General features: G+C 44.4%; 1 protein-coding gene across 2 annotated transcripts in view; it reads right to left on the minus strand.

Annotated features, from left to right (window-relative positions):
- Positions 1 to 4,112: 4,112 nt before the first annotated feature.
- Ldb3 (LIM domain binding 3) overlaps positions 4,113 to 21,887 on the minus strand; it is a 62,689-nt gene continuing 44,914 nt past the window's right edge. For both annotated transcript variants that reach the window (XM_032919105.1, XM_032919106.1), the window contains 4 exons: positions 21,380 to 21,560; positions 20,582 to 20,702; positions 15,454 to 15,569; positions 4,113 to 6,963 (listed from right to left, as the gene is read on the minus strand). In XM_032919105.1, the coding sequence (XP_032774996.1) occupies positions 6,874 to 6,963; positions 15,454 to 15,569; positions 20,582 to 20,702; positions 21,380 to 21,560 (508 nt within the window). In that variant the 3' untranslated portion in view covers positions 4,113 to 6,873. The remainder of the gene's footprint in view (positions 6,964 to 15,453; positions 15,570 to 20,581; positions 20,703 to 21,379; positions 21,561 to 21,887) is intronic.

Genomic DNA, 21,887 nt, shown 5'->3' on the forward strand with positions numbered 1-21,887 from the left:
TACATGCCCATACATACACAGACATGCACATGTACATCCATACTTACACAGACATGCATATGTACATCCATACTTACACAGACATGTACATCCATACTTACACAGACATGAACATGTACATCCTTACTTACACGGACATGCACATGTACATCCATACTTACACAGACATGCACATGTACATCCATACTTACACAGACATGAACATGTACATCCATACTTACACAGACATGAACATGTACATCCATACTTACACAGACATGCACATGTACATCCATACTTACACAGACATGCATATGTACATCCATACTTACACAGACATGCACATGTACATCCATACTTACACAGACATGCACATGTACATCCATACTTACACAGACATGTACATCCATACTTACACAGACATGCACATGTGCATCCATACTTACACAGACATGCACATGTACACACATAAAAAGCAACACAAAAAAATCTTAAAGTTGGGGCTGGAGAGACGTCTCAGTGGTTAAGACCACATGTTGCTCTCGCAAAGGACCAGGGTGGCTCAATTCCCCGCACCCAAATGGTGGCTTACAACCATCAGTAACTCCGGTTCCAGGGCTCGCACATTCTCTTCTGAACTCCAAAGGTACCAGGCAGACAAACGATGGGCACGCATAAGTGCAAGCAAAACACTCATCCACATAAAATAAAAATAAATAGCAATTTTAAAAATAGATAAATTTAAAAATAAATCTAGCTATCAAGGTGGCTCAGTGGGCAGTGACACTGACTTCTAACCATGATGACCTGAGTCTGTCACTCAGAACCTACATGGCGGAAAAAGACTCCTGGAACTTGTCCTCTGACGCTACACGCACGGCATGGCATGTGCTCTTACCCCTCCCCCAATACACACACACACACATACATATACACACACACATACATACACACACACACTAAAAGTAATAAAACAAAATAATAATTTAAAAAGGATCTGACCGGGCTGGAGAGGTGGCTCAATGGTTAAGAGCACTGACTGCTCTTCCAGAGGTCCTGAGTTCAATTCCCAGCAACCACATGGTGGCTCACAACCATTTGTAATGGAATCTGATGCCCTCTTCTAGTGTGTCTGAAGACGGATACAGTGTATTCATATACATTAAATAGATAAATAAATAAATAAATAAATCTAAAAAAAAAAAACCAAACCTGATCATGGTAGTTCTAGGTCTGTAGTCCAGGATCGTATACCAGGACTGAAGAGGCAGAGGCTGTGTCATGAGACTAACTATGAAATACTGAGCCACCTAACTAGAAGCACCATTCCAAAACTACGAGGCACGGCCTATTCTTCAGCTTCTTAATTATTTTTGCATATAAATATATAACATCTGTGCTATTCATACAACTTTGTTAGAATAAAATGATTAAGTTGCAGGCGAGCCACAGACCGAGTGAGCAGTGTTCCTCCTTCACAGGAGGGTTGTTTTATACATTTACTTGTGGACTGTGGTGGTTTGCATATGCTTGGCCCAGGGAGTGGCACTATTAGAAGGTGTGGCCTTGGGCTGGAGAGTTGGCTAAGAGCACTGACTGCATTTCCAGTAGTCCTGAGTTCAATTCCCAGCAACCACATGGTGGCTCACAACCATCTGAAATGGGATCCAATGCCCTCTTCTGTGTGTCTGAAGACAGCTACAATGTACTCATATAAATAAAATAAATATTTAAAAAAAAAGAAGGTGTGGCCTTGATGGAGGAAGTGTGTCACTGTGAGGGTGGGCTTGGAGACCCTCCTCCTAGCTGCCTGGGGATGCTCAGTCTGTTTGGCTTCCTTCGGGTGACAATGTAGAACTCAGCTCCTCCTGCACCATGCCTGCCTGGATGCTGCCATGCTCCCACCTTGATAGTAATGAACTGAACCTCTGAACCTGTAAGCCAGCCCCAATTAGATGTTGTCCTTTATAAAACTTACATTGATCATGGTGTCTGTTCACAGCAATAATACCCTAACTAAGACAGAAGTTGGTAGCAGGGACTGGGGTATTGCTGTGATAGGCCTGACCATGCTTTTGTTTGGATGAATGTGGATTTGGGGACTTTGGATTTGGAAAACAGTGGGATGCTTTAAATGGGGCTTAATGGGCTATCTTAGTAGGAATGAGGAAGTCTTTGTTACTGAGTGTGATTTGAATTGTGCAGGCTTGGCCCAAAAGGTTTCAGAGAAGAATTTTGGTATGTGCTGTAAAGACTGCTTTTATGGTACTTTGGTGAAGAATGTGGCTGCTTTTTGCCCTTGTCTGAAGAGTCAGCCTGACGCTAAGGTTTTTGAAAAGACTCAGATTAATTGCATTGACAAAGGAAGGCTTGGAAATGCCCATCATAGACTTTGTTCTCCGGTTAAGTTCATGAAAAGCATTTTAATAAAAAAAGGGAAGTTGAGAAAGGAAAAATACAAACTATAAGGTTCGAGTTTTAAAGGGACACGCGGAAGTGAAATGGAGATGAATCCTGTGTTCAAGGATATTAAATTAGATTAAGGAAGTAATGACCTCAGGGCAAGATCCCACCCAGCTAAATTAGCTCCAGGCAACTAAGTACAAACCTTCAATCCCGGGAGACAGGCACACAGACCTCTAAATTCAAGGTCAATCTACAGAGCAAGATGCAGCACAGCCAAGCTTGGCAGTGAAGGAGTTAGAAATATAATAGAACGAGGGGCCCGAGTTCCAACTCTTGCAAGCAGCAGAACTCAGCAGCTTCAGCCATGTGGCTCTGGCTTCATATTCAAGAGGAGAAGAACACTGAGGCAATTGATGTTGGTCAGCTGGAGCTAAGGAAGAGATCAGCATCGCTGAGGTGAAATCTTCTGGGGAGTGTTTTTTGAGAGCTGTGTTCCAGAGATGCCAAGGTTGTACCTCATGCTGTGGCTGGACTTGGTCGTGTGTAAGAGTCACCCAGGTGGTACTGGTTTTGAAGGCATGAAGGGGTCATGAAGAACAGCTGAGGCTGGGCACTGTGAGAGGCCATGGAAGGCCATTGGTGAAGGTGCACCCTTAGTTACAGTTGATGGCCCAGGACTGAAGGGGTCATGCAAAGGAGTGAGGCTTGGCACCATGAAGAGAGCCTATGAAAGGCTATTGGTTGCAACGGAGGACCCCAGTGTATTGGAGAGGCCAGTACCAGGGGTTGATCACCAAGAACAGATGAGGCAGTGAAGTGGATCAACCTGAGTGTCACAGAGGACAGAGCTGGAGAAGTGATGCCAGCCCTTTGGAGGATCCTGTGTGGATCCAAGACATTGAAACAAGCTGCCTTGGAAACCCAAAGATGTTAAAGATGCCAGAGCCACGGGCTATCTGCTGAGGAAAGCTGCGAAAAAGGAATGGAACCAGCTCAGGAGAAAGAAGTTTGTTACAGTCAACAAAGATGAAAAGGAGTTGAAGATCTGAAGACCACTTTGACCTCAGACATGGAGATGGCAGAGTGTGAAGTTTGCCCAGCTGGTTACCTGTCTTAATTCGGAGATTACAGTTAAGTGATTGGATGGATCTCAGAAGAGACTTTGATCTTTAAACTTTTAACATTGTTGATACCGCTATAGACTATGGGGACTTTGGAAGTTGGACTAAATGTACTTTTTTTTATTATACTATGTTTAGGTATGGCCTCCATAGGCTCATGTGTTTGAATAAGCTTACGGAGGCCAGGGAGTGGAATGTGATGGTTTGCATATGCTTGGCCCAGGGAGTGGCACTATTAGAAGGTGTGGCCTTGTTGGAGGAAGTGTGTCACTGTGGGGTGGGCTTGGAGACCCTCCTCTTAGCTGCCTGGGGATGTGCAGTCTGTTCCTGGCTTCCTTCGGGTGAAGATGTAGAACTCAGCTCCTCCTGCACCATGCCTGCCTGGATGCTGCAATGCTGCCATGTTCCCGCTTGATGATAATGGACTGAACCTCTGAACCTGTAAGCCAGTCCCTATTAAATGTTGTCCTTTATAAAACTTGCATTGGTCATGGCGTCTGTTCACAGCAATAAGACCCTAACTAAGAAATGGACCTCTAAATGTCAACTATTTTTTATGACATATGAAACAACTTTACACAGAATAAAAATCAGCCTTTGTACATCTTTTTTTCTGAATTTTATTTTGCTAAAAAGAATCCACACGGACCCAAAAGAAAAGAAAAATAAAGAAAAAGAAAACCATGCAAAATAGTTTTCTGCACACCTCTAACATATTGTATTCCAACTAAAGAAAACTTACCAAAAAGAAAGAGAAAAGACCCCAACCCCAGAATACTTGGGTTGAAAAGGTCACATTACAAAGGCTACATTGCTAACACAAACACTGCCAATACAAGCCATTCTACTCAAAAGGTGAGTGTTTTTCAGTATGTTAGAGTAATGCTAAGAATAAGAAGACAAGACAAACTGTATTCCTCCTGTGCACTAGTAATAGCTGTTTGCTGCCACAGGAAAGATGTGATGTTAACTGATCACCATACAGCCTTAATCTTAACACTGTGCACGCTCACCCTGTGGACCACTCTTGAAACTAGCTTCTTTCTGCTACCTTTATATTGGTTTTTGGCAGTGCTGGGAGACCAAAGCTAAAGAACTCTAAATTCTAGGGAAACTCCGTACCCCTGGATTATACCCAGCCTCTAAAAATCGTTTTGTACTTAAAAAATAAGAGTCATTTAAAAACATTTATGAACTATTAAATATTTTTAAAACTATTTAATATAGAATAATGCTGATGCTTTCCTTTGGGATATTTTGATTTTCTTCTTAAGGATCTTACGGAAAACGATAACGATTACCCAGGAGCAGTGCCTGTGATCATGTAGAAAACCTTTAAAAATATGTTTTGGAAATGTAATGGTAGAGACTTTTATTTCCCTTCCTTACGATCAATTCCTAATCATTTGATAGATAATTGGTTTTTTTTTTTAATCAACTGCTTAGAAGCCCTCTGTTTCGTCAGCAAGCTCCTTGTCCCTGAATATTTGAACTTTCCAAAAATAACAGACTACGCAATGTACTGTTCTGCATGTCTGGACAAATCTCCAGGCTGTCCCAGCAGAATTTACTCAGCCCGGAGCTTTGCATAAAGTAAAGAAGAGCTGTTTGGTGGGAGCACAGTTCTGACCTTCTCTGGTGCTGCCTGGATGGGATTGGTGATTCCAAACTGTGGACTTCCTGCTACACAATGTTTGACTAACTCAGAGTCTTCCAGGGAGGGGAGACCCTCAAGCAGAGTGACGGTCTCTTGGAAGCTTTAGTTCTCAAAAGAAGAGTTTGAATACATTCCCATAAAGCATTTCAAACGTGCCAAGCGAAAAATCCAAAGCAGGACCAAGGAGAGATGGGCAGTGAGTTGATAGAGTGTCTACATATTGTGCTCCAGTGAGACACACACACACACACACACATACACACACCCTGCTTCAATGCCATTTTCAATGAACGTCCATCCTAACAGCGCTTCCTAGAAATGAAAGCAAATGTGCCATCTCGGAACCCAGAAAGGAAGCCACTTTCTTTACTTCTAAGTAGCTTTACCAAGTTTACCTAACTCCGTGGCTATGTAAAAGAGTCACCTGTGTTGTAAAAAAAAAAGTCTGAAGGCCAGGTCTATTTCAAAAAATATTCTAAATTCATTCAACTATTTTCAAAATATTGGCCCAAATGGCAAAGGCACCTTTTTCTCCTTGCAGCAGTCAGCATGACTATATACTTGGTATGCTGCACTTAAAGAACAGGTAAGGAGGACGGTGCAGCCCTGGAGCTGGGAGGGTCTTCCTGCCTTCTTCCTGAGGATAGCACGGAAGTCCTCTCCCCATGAGCAGGTGAGCCTGTTCTACCATCCCGTGTTTGACACTGTCTCTCTCTCTCTTTTTCCCACTGAGCCTGTTTGAGGGTGGGGCTGAGGAAAATGTACCTGAGCCGTTGTGGGTAGGGGGGTGAAATACATGCACAGAACGCTCATGCGCAGGAAGGACCCTCTTCCAGCCAAACAAAGGCTACACCCAACCCTGCCTTTTTCAAACCTCTTCGGATACATTGTAAAGCAAAACTGGAGAAACCCAAGTTTCACTTTCCCTTAACAATTCAAAAAGGAGCAAAGCCTTCCAGGGACGTTAGATGTTTCAGAGGACGGAAAGAGGGGGAGAGGCAGAGAAAGCTCATCTTTCCTCAGCTGCTGGGGGCATGAGCCAAAGACCTCTCTGGAGGTCTCGCTTGTTTTCACTTGCCCTGTGGTGGCCCGCCATTGCTTCAGGCGTCTGAGCTCCCCTTACGAGTTTCAAGTTCATTCAACATCTGAAGTCTGGTGCACAGAAGTAACTCTGTGATGCTAATGGAACAACTCTTCCTTTTTTGGTGAGGAAAGTCCAATGGGTCTTAGCTAAGGAGCTCTTAGTGCCGGCTCTAAAAATATCCACACAGCAAATACTGTTTGGCATATCACTGTGCTTGCCAAGGGTCTCTCTGGAACTCCGCCGCATGCTTTAGAGACTCCATGGCTGCCCAGAGCTCCATCCCCACACTGGCAACTCACATGGCCAGGGAGACTATGATTTTTGAACTTTTTTTTTTCTTTTTCACTGTTGGATTCTTGGAGCCATTTCCCAAAACAAATCTGAAGTCCAATTCCAGCCGTGGATTAATTACTAGCTGGGTTTAGAATCTTCTTTTGGCTTCTAGTCTGAACTAAAATAATACACATTCTGTGTGTACAAGAAAAGAATAAAGTTAGACTTCAAAAGGGCTCGATCATTTCCTCTCGTCCCTCTTTCCCCCCAGAAGAATCATCAGCTTCTTTGACTCCTTCCTTATCAGTAGCAGGAGCAGCCTGGGCTTGGCCCGCACCAGCCACTCTGGGCTCCTACACGTTGATGGCATGTGCGTGCTTCTTGCACAGCGGTTTGTCTTTCTTGGAGTAGAATGGCTGCCCCTCCAGATTCACGTGGCAGACCTGGAAGGGAAAACAGAGTCACCCTTTTAGAAAAATGGACTGTTGCATCTAACCAGAAGCAGCCTGCCTTTTATCCCCTCTGCTACAAAGTCTAATGACTGAACCAAATATGTAGGTTGAACCACATAACGTGAAGAGGTCCAGGGGTTGAGGATGTAGCCAGTTGCATGGCCATCATGCATAGACTCCTGGCTTTGATTCCCAGAGCCACATAAACCAGGCCTGACCGGCATGCCTCTAATCCTGATGCTGGCGAGGCCGTAGGAGAAGGGTCAAAAGTTCAAGGGCATCCAAGCTACCGAGACTCTGTCTATAGACATATAAGTAAATACCAGAATAAAGTAAGACTCTCAAAAATCATGGGCTAAAACTTAAATCTAGTGGAGCAGAGAAAACATAATAAAAATATCTAATTCATGCTATGCTGTGATAGATGCCCTCATTGAATGTATGTCATTGACATGGATACAGGCAAGGAAAGGACCCATAGGAATAGCAAAGATGTTCCCTGGTCAGGCTCAGAGAAATGGCAATGCACCCCTTGGTCTGTGTGCTGATTATGGTTGTTTGAATGAAAATGGCCTTAATAGGCCTGTAAGGAGTGGCACCATTAGGAGGTGTGGCCTTGTTGGAGGAAGTGTGTCACTGAGGCTGGGCTTTGAGGTTTCAGATGCTCAAGCCAGGCCCAGTGTCACTCTCTCTTCCTGCTGCCTGATGATCCAGATGTAGAGCTCTCAGCACCCACTCCAGCACCGTGTCTGCCTGCAGGCCACCATGCTTCCTGCATGACGATAATGGACTAGACCTCTGAACCTGTGAGCCAGCCCCTATTAAATGTGTTCCTTTATAAGAGTTGTTATGGTCATGGTGTCTATTCACAGCAATAGAAACCCTAGCTAAGACACTGACCATGTGTATGGAAATGTGGACCACAGCTTCCTTCTAGATATGTACAGCCTGAGACTGCTCCCCTATAGACATTAGCTAAACTTGCCTCCTTGTTTAGCTGTATACAACCTCTTCAATTCAGATGTATAAAATAAACTCTGTTTCCAAACTGCTACTGGTACCTCGCCATCAGAGAGCATGGCCCACCCAATCCCATCTTTCCGGTACATGTATCTGTTGTTTCTTTACTCCTTGTTGTCCTAGTTAGGTCAATCCCTAAGTCATTCAAGGTTGCTGCACTGTCCAAAATGTATATGGAACCAGTACTAGTTAACAAGTCAATGACCACAGAACAGGTTAACATTTAAGGAAATACTATTAGCAAAGTAAGAAAGCATCAAAGTACAAACTCATTAAATAATTAAGAGGAAGGAAAAAAGATCTTTCAGAACTATCATTGCCATTAATATAGTGAAATAAATAAGACGAAACCCTCAATATCTTGTCACCCTTAACATTTCATGAGGGTAGCCAAAAAAAGTAAAGGAAAAAATTACCCAATCAAAAAAAATTCAAAAGTTTCCAAAGGGGGGCTAGAGAGATGGCTCAGGGGTCCAAGAGCATTGTCTGTTCTTCCAGAGGTCCTGAGTTCAAATCCCAGCAACCACATAGTGGCTCACAACCATCCGTAATGGGATCCGATGCCCTCTTCTGGTGTGTCTGAAGGCAGCTACAGTGTACTTATATATAATAAATAATAAATCTTATTTTGGGGGTTGGGGATTTAGCTCAGTGGTAGAGCACTTGCCTAGCAAGCGCATGGCCCTGAGTTCAGTCCCCAGCTCTGAAAAAAAGAAAAAAAAATCTTATTTTTAAAAAAGTTTCCAAAGGGAATGAGGCCTATTTATGTACTACTAGGGACATATTAATATAATTTCCTTCAGAAAGAAGATAATCATATACATTTTTGTGATACAAATTTCAAAGATGCTATCATGGGGAAAAAGATCAGTAAAACATGGCAAAGTGCATTCAGGAAAAACAACATATATATATATATATATATATATATATATATATATATATTCCATGATAAAGTTCTAGAGGATTCTTTGAGGCTGAACCTGAAGACGTTCTGGAAAGAAGGGACCTAATTAATCCTTGCTAAGGTCACTGTGGCTCATTTAATTCTCACAAAAACTTCATGGGGGTAGATCTGCCTTTTCTCCATTTCACAATTCAAAGACTGGGACTCAGTGAGCCCAAATATTTTTACCTAACTCACAGACCTAGTAAGTTGTAGAGCTGGGAGTTATGTCTAGGGCTGTAAGGACCCAGTGCCATGCTTCTTGTTACCGAACACCTCAGCAAAGTAGGCTGTGCTTACTTGAAATGGTTCTGTGCTCTTGGCTTTGCACAGAGGTAACCCTCTGAAAAGTCTGAGGTGTTGGGTTCCCACTGTGTGAACTAGACCCTACATGGGCAAAATCCTAACATACAAGAGTTGACTTGGGGGGTTGGGGATTTAGCTCAGTGGTAGAGCGCTTGCCTAGGAAGCACAAGGCCCTGGGTTCGGTCCCCAGCTCCGAAAAAAAAAGAAAAAAAAAAAAAAAGAGTTGACTTGGAAGTCACTCTGGCTGGGATGGGTCCCATTCTATTGAGCCATCCCTATTGGGGAGCAGAATTGGGGGCTACATCTTGACAGTGACCTCAAAATAAGCCTGTTATCAACGTGACAGAATCTAGAATCACCCGTGATGGGCTGTGTTGATTACATTTATTGGTGTAGGAAGACCCATCTTAACTGTGGGTGAAACCATTCCCTAGGCACTCTCTTCTGACTCTAACCAGCTGCTCCTACTGCCTTGACTTCCCTCCATGATGAATTGTACCATGACTGAAAAGAAACCTCTTCTCTATTAAGATGCTTTATCAGAGTATTTTATCACAGCAACAGAAAAGTAACTAAGATGAATCCTCAAAATTTTCTGGGTAGACAAAATTTTGCTCCGAGTCAAGCTTGAGGTCCATTCAAACGAAGGTGGGAAAGGCTCAGTTGGGGAAGTTATACTTGGATTACATGGGTTGTCTAGTGGTCCATGGAAGATAATACACTGAAAAATTACCTGGAAACATCCCAGGTAGATACAGCAATGCTGACTGAACCATGTGTTATGATTTGGAGGTAGCTCATCTCCTGAAGGCCCACGTGTTGGAAGCTCGCCTAATCTTAGCTTTCTAGCCTTTCTTTGTTTCTCTCTTTGTTCCTTTCTTTTTTGAAAAAAAGGTTTATTCATTTATTATATGTAAGTACACTGTAGCTGTCTTCAGACACACCAGAAGAAGGCATCAGATCTCATTACAGATGGTTGAGAGCCACCATGTGGTTGCTGGGATTTGAACTCAGGACCTCTGGAAGAGCAGTCAGTGCTCTTAACCTCTGAGCCATCTCTCCAGTCCTCCCTCTTCCTTCCTTCCTTCCTTCCTTCCTTCCTTCCTTCCTTCCTTCCTTCCTTCCTTCTTCCTTTCCTGTGAGCCTAGCCTTTAATGGCTGAGCCATCTCTCCAGCCCTCTTTCTTTCTTTGTTTCTTTCCTTGAAGCTTTGGATTTGAGAGATTGCTGGCCTGTTGCATTCCCAAACTGCTCTTAACTGTTAGCTCACTTTTCTGTCAACATTCTAGATTCCATAACAGTGGATGGAAACTTGCTTTGGGATACTCTTACCCCCCAAATTCCAGGAATATTTGGCAAGCTGAATTCCTCTAAGGAATGTCTATGAGGGCCAGTGAGATGCTCAGTTGTGCAAGCCTGGTCACCTGAGTCCAATCCCTGCGACCCATGTAAAGGTAGAAGGCGACAACTGAGTCCAGAAAGTTTTCCTCTGACCTCCACACTCATGCCATACCCTAGATCTCCTATACTCACTGACACATATCAGTTATATACATACACTTAACACAATACCAACAAAGTTTAACTTTTAAAAATGTACTTTAACAACAATAAAGTTTTAAAAAAGAAAAAAATGTGGGAGAAAGATGGCTCATCAATAAGAGCGCTCTGTCTTGCAGAGAACCAAAGTTTGGTTCCTAGCATCCACTTCAGGCAGCCATAGCCACCTATAACTCCAGCTTCAGGAGCTCTGACACACACATACACGCACGCACACACACACACACACACACACACACACACGCACTACCCACTCCACAATAATTTTAAATGGTAAAAATTATACATATAATATGGGGTGGGTGGGTGGGTTGGTGTTTGTGTGTGTGCACGCGCACGCGTGTGGGAATAATCAGGAGGCTCAGTGGTGCACACCTATATTTCCAGCTCCTTCTTGGAAGGTAGGGGCTGGAGGATGATAGGTAGGTAGTTTTTCACTTTATTTCAGTTTATTGGCTTCTGTTACAAGTCCCCGTGTGATCCTTGAGTTCAAGAGACCAGCCTGAGCCATGTGAGATTTTATCTCAAAAAAACAAAATTAAGAATGTGCTAAAGGGCTGGAGAGATGGCTCAGCGGTTAAGAGCACTGACTGCTCTTCCAGAGGTCCTGAGTTCAATTCCCAGCAACCACATGGTGGCTCACAACCATCTGTAATGAGCTCTGATGCCCTCTTCTGGTGTGTCTGAAGTGTACTCATATACTCATATATAATAAATGAATAAATCTTAAAAAAAAAAAGAATGTGCTATATTCTATGATTTAACTGAAGAAGAAACAATACAACCATAAAAGAACTAGTTTGAATCTTATTGTTTGGTTGGGCTGGCCATTTGGCTGTTTGATTTCTTGTTGTTGTTTTGATATTATTATTATTATTATTATTATTATTATTATCATTATTATTATTATTATTATTATCATTTGTGCATGTTAAAAACATCATATGAAAACACATATGCATTAAAAGTGATTTGAAAGCTGGGCATTGTGGCACAGACTTGTAATTCCATCACTTGGGAGGCTGAGGCAGGAGGATTACTTCTACTTCAGGGAAAGCTATGTAGTGAGACCTTTTTGCAGACAAAACCAAAGTGATTTAGAGCCAGGCTTGGTGGTACACGCTAGCATTCCCAGAACTCAGGAGGCTAGCCTGGGCTAACAAACAAGGAAGGGATTTGGAAATGTAAAATGATATGAAGAAGAACCTTGAGAAAGAGCAGGAGGGAGAGGAGGAAGAAGAGGGGGAGAAGGGGATGGAGGAGGAAGGTAGGGGGGAGGAAGAGGAGGAAAATATGACTTAAGGAATTAGTAAATGGCAGATCACTTGTCTAACACATACAGAGCTCTGGGTCAATCCTTAGCCTAAGAAAGGGAGGGAGGGAGAGAGGGAGAGAAGACAGAGGCAGGCCCAAAGTTTTCCACCTAAAGATTTCTTCCCAAACTCTAGAACCACGCTCTACTTCAGTGTCTACATAGAGCAGTGGGAACCTCATGGGGCTGGCTCAAGATCCAACAGTCTCCATGTCACTTTCCGAGGGACAAGATCTGCTCAGTTTCTCTTGGCAAATCAGCTAGTCATGGCTATGGGTCTCTTGCCTGTCTTAATTCTCCAGAACTTTGTTCTCCCCCAAACTTTACTTCCTCCTGCTTCTATTCTAGAACTTCTGCGAATCCCACACAGCAGACTCAAGGGAGCCGTCCCTCAATGACCTCTGCCATGATTCCCTCTCCAAGGAGCACACCCTCTGTCTCTTCAGCCTCTATGCCTCTTCCTGGACCTTCTCCAGGTCTCTTGGATCCTTCTAGACACCGGGCATCCAGTCTTGTAATCAGCGTCAAGCAAGCTGAGACTTGAAATTAAGAGTCAAAGCTCTATGCTCAGCCTGGCTGAACCCCAGCTATGCAGAAGGCCATCCTAAAGGCAGCTAGTTACACAATGTCTTTTTTTTTTTTTTTGAGAAATCCTGATATATTTAAAGATGTTTTAAAAGCAACTAAAGAATTTGTTCAAAGAATGTTAAGAGTGGTAAATATTTGAATCACGATCCCAACACTTGGAAGGCAGAGGCAGGCGGATTTCTGAATTCAAGGCCATCCTGGTCTACAGAGTGAGTTCTCAGACATTCAGGGCTACACAGAAAAACCTTGTCTTGAAAAACAAAAAATTCCTATACCGAGACTAGGCACAGTGGTACATACTCACAGTTCAAGCTGCCTGGGAGGCGGTGGCAGCAAGGTCCTAGGAACTCAGTCATTAAGGGCCAGCATAGACAGTACAGCAAAGCCATCTTAAACAAGCAGATTATGTCCTGAAGTCTTAACCTCCAGTATCTCCAACCTACCCAGTGCATTGGGGATAGCAAGGAGTCCACATGAAAAGGAAGCCTTTGCACATGTAATTAAGATGTCAGTTAAGGGGTTGGGGATTTAGCTCAGTGGTAGAGCGCTTGCCTAGGAAGCACAAGGCCCTGGGTTCAGTCCCCAGCTCCAAAAAAAAAAAAAAAAAAAAAAAAAGATGTCAGTTAAATGGAGTCACTCAGCTGGGCACGGTGGTGCTCACCTTTAATCTCAGCACTCAGGAGGCAGAGGCAGGCAGATCTCTGAGTTCGAGGCCACCCTGGTCTACAAACGGAGTTCCAGGACAGCCAGGGCTACACAAATAAACCCCATTTAGAGGGGAAAAAATGAGGTTATAGAGGAGGAAGGTAACCTTTGCTCCAGTATGACTTGTAGCCTCGTAAGGAAGGCTGCAGAGGCAGATACATGCACAGAGGGGAAACCACGTGAAAATACAAATATGACTTGGGAGGTAGAGACAGGAAGATCAGAAGGTCAAGGCATAATGGCGAGTGCCTGCCAGCACATGGGAGGCAGAGGCAGGTGGATCGCTATGAATTCAAGGTCAGTCTGGTCTACAGGATGAGTTCTAGGACAGCCAAGGCTACATAGTGAGACCCTGTGAAAACAAAACAAAAAGAAGCTCAAGGTCATCCAGACTTAGCTGGAGACCCTGACCCCCCCCACCCCCCACACAAGAGAGTCAATGTACAGTGGAAGCAAAGACTAGAACGATGTAATTAGCTAAGGAATGGGTCACGTGGCTGTCTATAAGCCCTTTGAGTTTTTATTTCTGTCCTGCTGAACTGTGAGAGCTGTACTATTATTATAATACCCTAGGACAGTAGTACACAGTGAACATAAGGCACCCCACAAACAGTGGGAGAAAGAATTAAGTGTAGAACTCAGAACATATGGCAGTAAACTTGATGAGTAGACGTATTCTCCATTCTAAGTCTCTATAAGCTTATCCAGGCTTAAACAGCACAGATTATCTATCTATCTACCTATCTTCTATTATCTATCTATCTATCTATCTATCTATCTATCTATCTATCTATCTATCCATCCATCCATCCATCCATCCTACCATCCATCCATCCATCTACCTATCTATCTATCTATCTATCTATCTATCTATCTATCTATCTATCCATCCATCCATCCATCTACCTATTTATCTATCTATCTATCTATCTATCTATCTATCTATCTATCTATCCATCCATCCATCCATCCATCCATCTACTACCTATCTATCTATCTATCTATCTATCTATCTATCTATCTATCTATCTATCTATCTATCCATCCATCCATCCATCCATCCATCCATCCATCCATCTATCTATCTATCTATAGGTAGGGTTTCCTATATTCATAGCTGGCCTTGAGTTCCCGTGTAACTAAGGATAACCTTGAACTCCCAATTCTCCAGCCACCACCTCCCAATGATCATATGTGTAAGCTACCACAGTTGATTTATATGACGGTCAAGACTGAACCAGGGCTTCATCATGCATGTCTACCAACTGCGCTTCATCCCCCAAACAGCACAGATATGTCATATATGCCCCAAGTTCACCTCGAGTAACTGGTTCTTAAAATACTAACAGCACATCCATTTTCCTAAATAGAGTTAAGCCAGTTAGCCTGACACTGCAGGGATTTATTAGGGATGAGCATTTCCTGTTTCCATCTCAAGTCTGAATAGTGGCAAGCAGTTTCACAGTCTCACCTCAGCTCAAAGCCCTCTGGAGGGAAGGTCAGTCTCCTAGCACCATACCCTGCTGCTTCAGCTGACTGGACACAGTTAATAGTTAATCTCAGGCTTATCTGCTGGCTGCTCTACACGGGGAACAGGACCACTTAGGAAAGGAAAGTGATACTCAGTCCGGCTTTCTAAAGGGATAAGAGAAACCTTATCTCAGTCTTTCACAGACCTGGTCAATAAGCCAAGCACTGGGTTCACGGGAGAGCTTTCTCGACATTTCATAACCAAGGCGGCATATAACCTTGGGAAGCCACCTGCTTCTCTAAGCCATCATTTCCTGCTCTCACCATGGCTGGCAAGACAACATGCTGGTTCTCCAAATCCTAGGGCACTTTGCTGCTTTTGGTCTCTAGATGATCATAACACAGCTCTCTTCACCTGCGCTGTATCAAGACATGGCATTTGTGAACTTTAGGAACTGTTACGGCACCAGAGTACCACACGTGCATCCTTGTGTGTCATGGGGTAGCCAGCTAGTCTGCCCTTCATCCCTTCCGTCCCCTGCTCAGATCGTTGCAACTCCAGGCTAGAAACATACCGCACAAATGAAGCAGGTGTCGTGCCAGGTGTGCCCCAGCGCCTCGATAAACTTGTCACCAGCTTCCACAGGGAAATCACATCCATGACACTTCGTGCTGAACAGGTTGATGTAGTCTGAAATCAAAGTCAGCATGAAATAAAAGTCACCCACAAACACCAAAGACCAGGACAGCCCACGTCAGTGGGCTGGGCACAGTGGCCTGGTCATCTCGCAAACAAAACACCCACTAACATGACTGACTGCACTTTTCGCTCTTTTGATAATTTGTACCAATGGTGTGTTGACTCAGACGTGGACTCATTTACCATCGTGTGCTAGTTTGACCTGTAAATTCTTTGTGGAATTATCGTGAACTTCCTTGAGGGTAATTGTTTCTTTTGGGTCTTCCTCTTCTGATAGCTCAAAAGAGGCCAATACTTGAATGGAAACTTAAGAAAATGTTCATCAATGCCCAATCACTTGGCTCATTTTGGAAGAATTAGGATCTTTAAGGTTTTCTTTTTTTCCCCTTTTAGATTTTATTTTATTTTTAGGTGCGTGCACAGGTGTGCGTGCATGCATGAGTGTGTATGTGCATGAGTCCAGGTGTCTACAAAAGTCAGAGAATGTTGTTGGATCTGCTGGAGCTGAGGTTATAGGGCTGTGAAAGCTCACTGTGTGGGTGATGGGAACAGAGCTTGGGTGCTCTGAGGAGAATGAGCTCTTTTTGTTGTTGCTTGTTTGTTTGTTTGTTTTCGAGAGTGTTTCTCTCTGTAGCCCTGGCTATCCTGGAACTTCTGCTATAGACCAGGCTGGCCTGGGACTCAGAGATCCCCCTGCCTCTGCCTCCCAGATGCTAAGATTAAAGGCATGTGCCACCAACCAGCCAGTATGTGCTCTTTTTTTTTTTTTTTTTTTCGGAGCTGGGGACCGAACCCAGGGCCTTGCGCTTGCTAGGCAAGCGCTCTACCGCTGAGCTAAATCCCCAACCCCCAGTATGTGCTCTTAATGGCCGAGCTATCTCTAGGCTTGGACTCTTTTCTTTAAAGTTTTATTTTTTACTGCTAATTATGTGTATGAGTGGGAGGGGCATATTATATGCGCATGAGTGCAGGTACCCACGGAGACCATGAGGTTGGAGTCCCTAGAACTGGAGTTACAGACAATTGTGAGCTGTCTGACATGGGTGCTGGGAAATGAACTTGGGTTCTCTGTCAGTGTTCTTAACCACTGAGCCATCTCTAAAGCCCATCTTTAAGACTTTTTCCATCATTTTAGAATGGTGTTTGCCTGACCATTCTCCTATCACTGGGCATTCGTGTTGGCAACAAAACTTTACTACCGTAAACAATATTTGAGCTACTCTACAAGGATATGTCCCTCTCCTCCCCCTAACAATGGAGATCACACTACGAAATGCTATTACTGATTACTTTCACGAAGATGGCGCTGTGATTTGAACGTGCCCCCAGAGTTCACAGGGTAGAAGCCTCCTCTTTGCAGCAGTGATTTTGAGAGGCAGATCCTGATGGGAGACATTTAGGTTTTTTGGATGAATTAATGGTATTATTGAGATTCAGGAGAAGTGGGGTTCTTATTCAGGTGAGCCTGGTCTCCTGTAACCCATTTTCTTTCTCTCTCTCTCCTGCCCCTCCACCCTCTACATGGCATGAGGTAAGAAGGCCTTTAACAGATGTAGCCTCTAGACCTTGAATTTCCCAGCCCTCAGAAACATGAGCCAAGCACATTTCTGCTCATTATAAATCACTCTGCTCCAGACATGTGGTTTACACTGGAACAAGATGGACGGAGACAGGCGACGTCCTTACAAGAACCTCAACGTTAAGAACCATGCTTGGCTTTTTCTTCCAACACGCTGCTTACTCAGTGGCCAATGCTCAACTCGGGTATAAACCAAAATAAATCAGTTTACCACATTTATGGTAAAACGAATGTGTCAATAAAAGTAAATGTATCCATAAATGAATTAATCCCTTTTCACGGTGTCTCTCAGAGACTGACTTATCATTATTTTATTTTTTTTAAATTTTTGTCTTGTTTATTGGATGAGGAAGTTGGGGCTCACTAACGTAAGGCAGAGTCCCACGCTTGAGGCCTCCAGTCTCAAGCTCCTTCCTCAGAGCGGTAGCACGATTCTGCCGCACTCCTGAAGAAATTTTCTAGAGAGGTTCAGATCCCTTTGAAAACTTCATTCCTCCCTGCATTCCCCAATTCCCCAAATGTGCTCGTCTCCCCACAGCTCTACCACAGCTGGCCTCTTCCTGTGGTCTGCTCATCTCTGTGAACAGTACGCCTATTCACTGTCTTAGACCACACACTGAGAGGTAGTGTGCCAGGAAGCTTACAAACATGGAGTCTGAAGAAAGAAAAAACAAGTTCAAAGTCCAGCTCTATTGAGGAATTCCTTAAACCTGGGGCAGCCGCTCAGGGCTGCAACCTTCCCATCTTCCCATGCAGACAGTTACAGCACCGAACTCACGGAATTATCGCTATTGGCCAGACTAAGAACTGTATGAAGCACATGGCATACATATTAACTGTTGGTTCTGTTTTAGGTTTCATAAATGGGTAAAGGAGGGAGAAGCCTATCCATCCTCTCTCCATCCATCCATCATTCCTAAATGGCCATACCAGCACATGCCACGTAAATGGCTTAAATTCTTTTCTTAATTATTTTGAAGGGCTGGAGATAGTTCAGTGTCGCTCTTCCAGAGGACCTGGGTTCGATTCCCAGCACCCACCTGTTAGCTCATACGTGTCTGCCACTCCAGTTCCAAGGCTTCTGACACCCTCATACAGACAACATGCAGGTAAAACACCAAGGAACATAAAAACATTTAAAAATTACTGGTTTTATGTATACTTACATTCTGTTTGCATGCATATCTATACACTGAAAGAGGGCAGTTGGATCCCATAGACAGTCGTGAGCTGCCATGTGGGTGCTGGGAACTGAACCCAAGTCCCCTGGAAGAGCAGCCGGTTTTCTTAACCACTGAGCCATCTCTCCAGCTTGAGGTTTTTTTAAAGTTTATTGTTGCTATTATCGGTGTGTATGATTTGTGCCAAGGAGCACATGTGCAGGCTAGAGGACAACTTTGTGGGGTTGGCTCTCTTCTTGTACTTTATATGGCTTCCAAGAGTTAGGCAGCCAAGCTTGCATGGCAAGCCCTTTACCCACTGAGCCATTTTACTGGCCCCTGCTTAAGGTTTTTGAGGGCAGAGACCTCACGGAAACTGTCATAGACTACACATTCAACATATGTTTTTCAGATTAAAGATGAACAGAAAACAAAGAAATGGTTCAACTAGCCTTATTAATTAGCAATTCCTTCCCCTGTTCTCTCACAAACTTGTTCTTAAGGCAGCTTGAAACTTTGTTTTGTGTGATCTGGAGGCTCTGCTTTTTTTTTTTTTTTTTCTTTTATTCAGAGCTGGGGACCGAACCCAGGGCCTTGTGCTTGCTAGGCAAGTGCTCTACCACTGAGCTAAATCCCCAACCCCGAGGCTCTGCTTTTAAAATTGATAGCATAGGCCTTTAATCCCAGCAGAGGTAGGTGGGATCTCTGAGTTCAAGGCTAGCCTGGTCTACGGAGAGCAGGTTCCGTAGGCCAGCCAGGGTTACACAAAAAACATTATTTCAAAAAATAAATAAATAAAAATAAAAACAAGCAAAAACAACAAAAAGAAATGATATCACAGATGTGACTAATTTTTTTTTTAAGCATTGACACTTTTCTCATTTAGTCTACAAAATGAGACTGTCACCAATAATTGTGCTTACACATTCAAAACCACATACTTAAAATGTGCAAGGTGGGGGTTGGGGATTTAGCTCAGTGGTAAAGCGCTTGCCTAGCAAGCGCAAGGCCCTGGATTCGGTCCTCAGCTCCAGGAAAAAAAAAAACAAATGTACAAGGTGGTAAATGTCATGTTATATGTCTGTACTACAGTATAAACCATGTTGACAAGGTCAGAACCAAGTACAGAATCAAAGGTGCGACATTGACTGTTGGTCATTAAAGGCGAGAGATGTGCTATCATTTCTTCCTGTTACAGCAATGGAGGCGGAGGCACTGGATTACCTGTTTAAAGCAATCAGTTTACTCTGGAGCTGGAAAATGAGTTCATCCATGTAAATGGCCAAATTAGTTTCTTTTAAAATTCAGTTAGGAACCAAACGTTTTGGCTTGCTTCTTTCCTTGGAGGAACTGGAGTGATTTTTCCTATCCTACTTCAATGTCAACTGTGTTTTTCTTTCTGTTCTCAGTGCATTGCTCCGCCCACTGCAGCTCCGCCCATTGCAGCTCCGCCCACTGCAGCTCCGCCCATTGCAGCTCCGCCCACTGCAGCTCTGCCCATCGCAGCTCCCTTGTTGTCTGTAACCAGCCTCTCGTTTTCTATCTGATTCCATGTGTCCCCTTTTGGCCCTGCCACACAATCCTTTCTGAATGAAGCCGGCTGTAAAGGAAGGAGTGTGGGACTAGCAGCCAGCCAGCCAAGAGGCCTGTATCCCCTGAACTTACAGTTCCCCACATTTTACAATAATATATTACACTCTGAAGTGCAGAGAGATCGGAGGGCTGTGAAAGGAGCCCAGCAAAAAGGGGCGCTCAGCATCCCATGCCTCGGCCCCTCCCAGCTCCCATCTTCACAGTGTTTACAAGTCTGGAGAAGTTCAGCAGCTTTACTCAGGGTCACAAAGCGTCTCGGTGGGACTGGAAATAGAATCTAGGATGAAGGCTAGAGGTGGTCCTCTTCAGACTACACGCGGGTCAACATAACTTGGAAGGTTTCTCAAGCAGTTTGCGAACCAACGTGACTCAATATTAGAAACATGGGATGGAACAGGGACTGGTCTATAAAATACATTGTAACCCTGACTCCTTCCCCTCCCCCCCCCAAGATGAAATCAAATGAGAAAGGGAAAAAGTCCAGGCAATGTATAATGGCCCTATTCAGCTATTAAAAAGAGTTTGTGTGAGGCCCTGGGTTTGATTCCCCGTACTGCACGTGAAACAAAACCCACAAGACCTTCTTCCCCCTCACAGTAGGGTGTGAGTGAATGCAGGCAGAAGTGAGTTTTCTGTACTGGCCTGCTAACCAGGATGGGACATGGGGCTACCTTTCTCACAGTATGGCTCTCCATCCTCCATGTGGAAGAGGCTGTTCCCAAAAGGCTTCTTACAGGCGGCGCAGACGAAGCAGGTGGTATGCCAGGTCTGTCGCAGCGCGTGCATCACTTCCTGGAGAAAAGATTTCGAGTTCAGGACAGAAAAGTTCCCAGGGGAAGGGAGCTGGGCTTGGCTTCCGCACCAGGCCTGGCTGCTACCCAAGTAACCTAGGGAACAGGGTAGGAGGGCTCACAAACAGGTGCTGAGGAAGACAGGGAAGGGAGAGGAGGGAGAGTCAGGGCCACTGGCAGATGAACCCTGAGGGCAGGCTAAGAAGCAAGAACTTGCTCTGCACGGTTTGAAGCTGGTGCTGGTGTTGGTGGTGGTTGTGGTGGTGGTTGTGGTGGTGGTGGTGGTGGTGGTGGTGGTGGTGGTGGTGGTGGTGGTGGTGGTGGTGGTGGTGGTGGTGGTGGTGGTGGTGGTGGTGGTGGTGGTGGTGGTGGTGGTGGTGGTGATGGTGGTGGTGGTGGTGGTGGTGGTGGTGGTGGTGGTGGTGGTGGTGGTGGTGGTGGTGGTGGTGATGGTGGTGGTGGTGGTGTGTGTATCATTCCTTATCCAAGTTAACTAGTTCCCTGGCTTGGTAGTTACTGGCAAACTGATTGGATTCTAGGATGGAAAGGGAGTTGTTTTTGCTGTGATCAGCATCTTGTTGAGTTTCTAATGGGGCCCCAAAATCTCAGAGGAAGAGAGGAAGTCAGTCCCATTGAAGAAGAGACAGGGGTCCAAGGACAGGGCTGCTGCTCACTTACCCCCATGATCTTGGTGTTACACTTGGCACAGATCGGGGCAAAAAACTGCTCGTAACACCGCTCACAGTAAACATTGTTCTGCTCCTCCACAAAGCACACGTCTGCTAGGGACGTCTTGCAGTAGGCACAATTGAACTCTTCTGGGTGCCAAGAGCGGCCCATGGCTACCAGAAAAGGACCCCTGGTATGGCAGAAAACAATATTATAATGAACCCCCTCCCAATTCAGAACCAGATATTTTAAGAACCCCAATAATGTCCATATGTTTACCTAGTAATGCCCACTCTGATGGTTGTTCTAATGAAATAGGATGTAATTCTGAGAAAGCCCCATGCAAAAGACATGTATGGTTACGTCAGTTAAAATAACTGGAAAACGGGGCATGGTGACATACACCAGCACTTGGCAGGCAGATCTCTAAGAGTTCGAGGCTAGCCTGATCCACACAGTAAGTTCCAGGCCAGCCAGGGATACAAAGCGAGACATCCAACAAACAGAACCTGGGAAC

This window comes from Rattus rattus, chromosome 13 (assembly GCF_011064425.1).
Source record: "Rattus rattus isolate New Zealand chromosome 13, Rrattus_CSIRO_v1, whole genome shotgun sequence".
Classification (NCBI taxonomy): domain Eukaryota; kingdom Metazoa; phylum Chordata; class Mammalia; order Rodentia; family Muridae; genus Rattus; species Rattus rattus.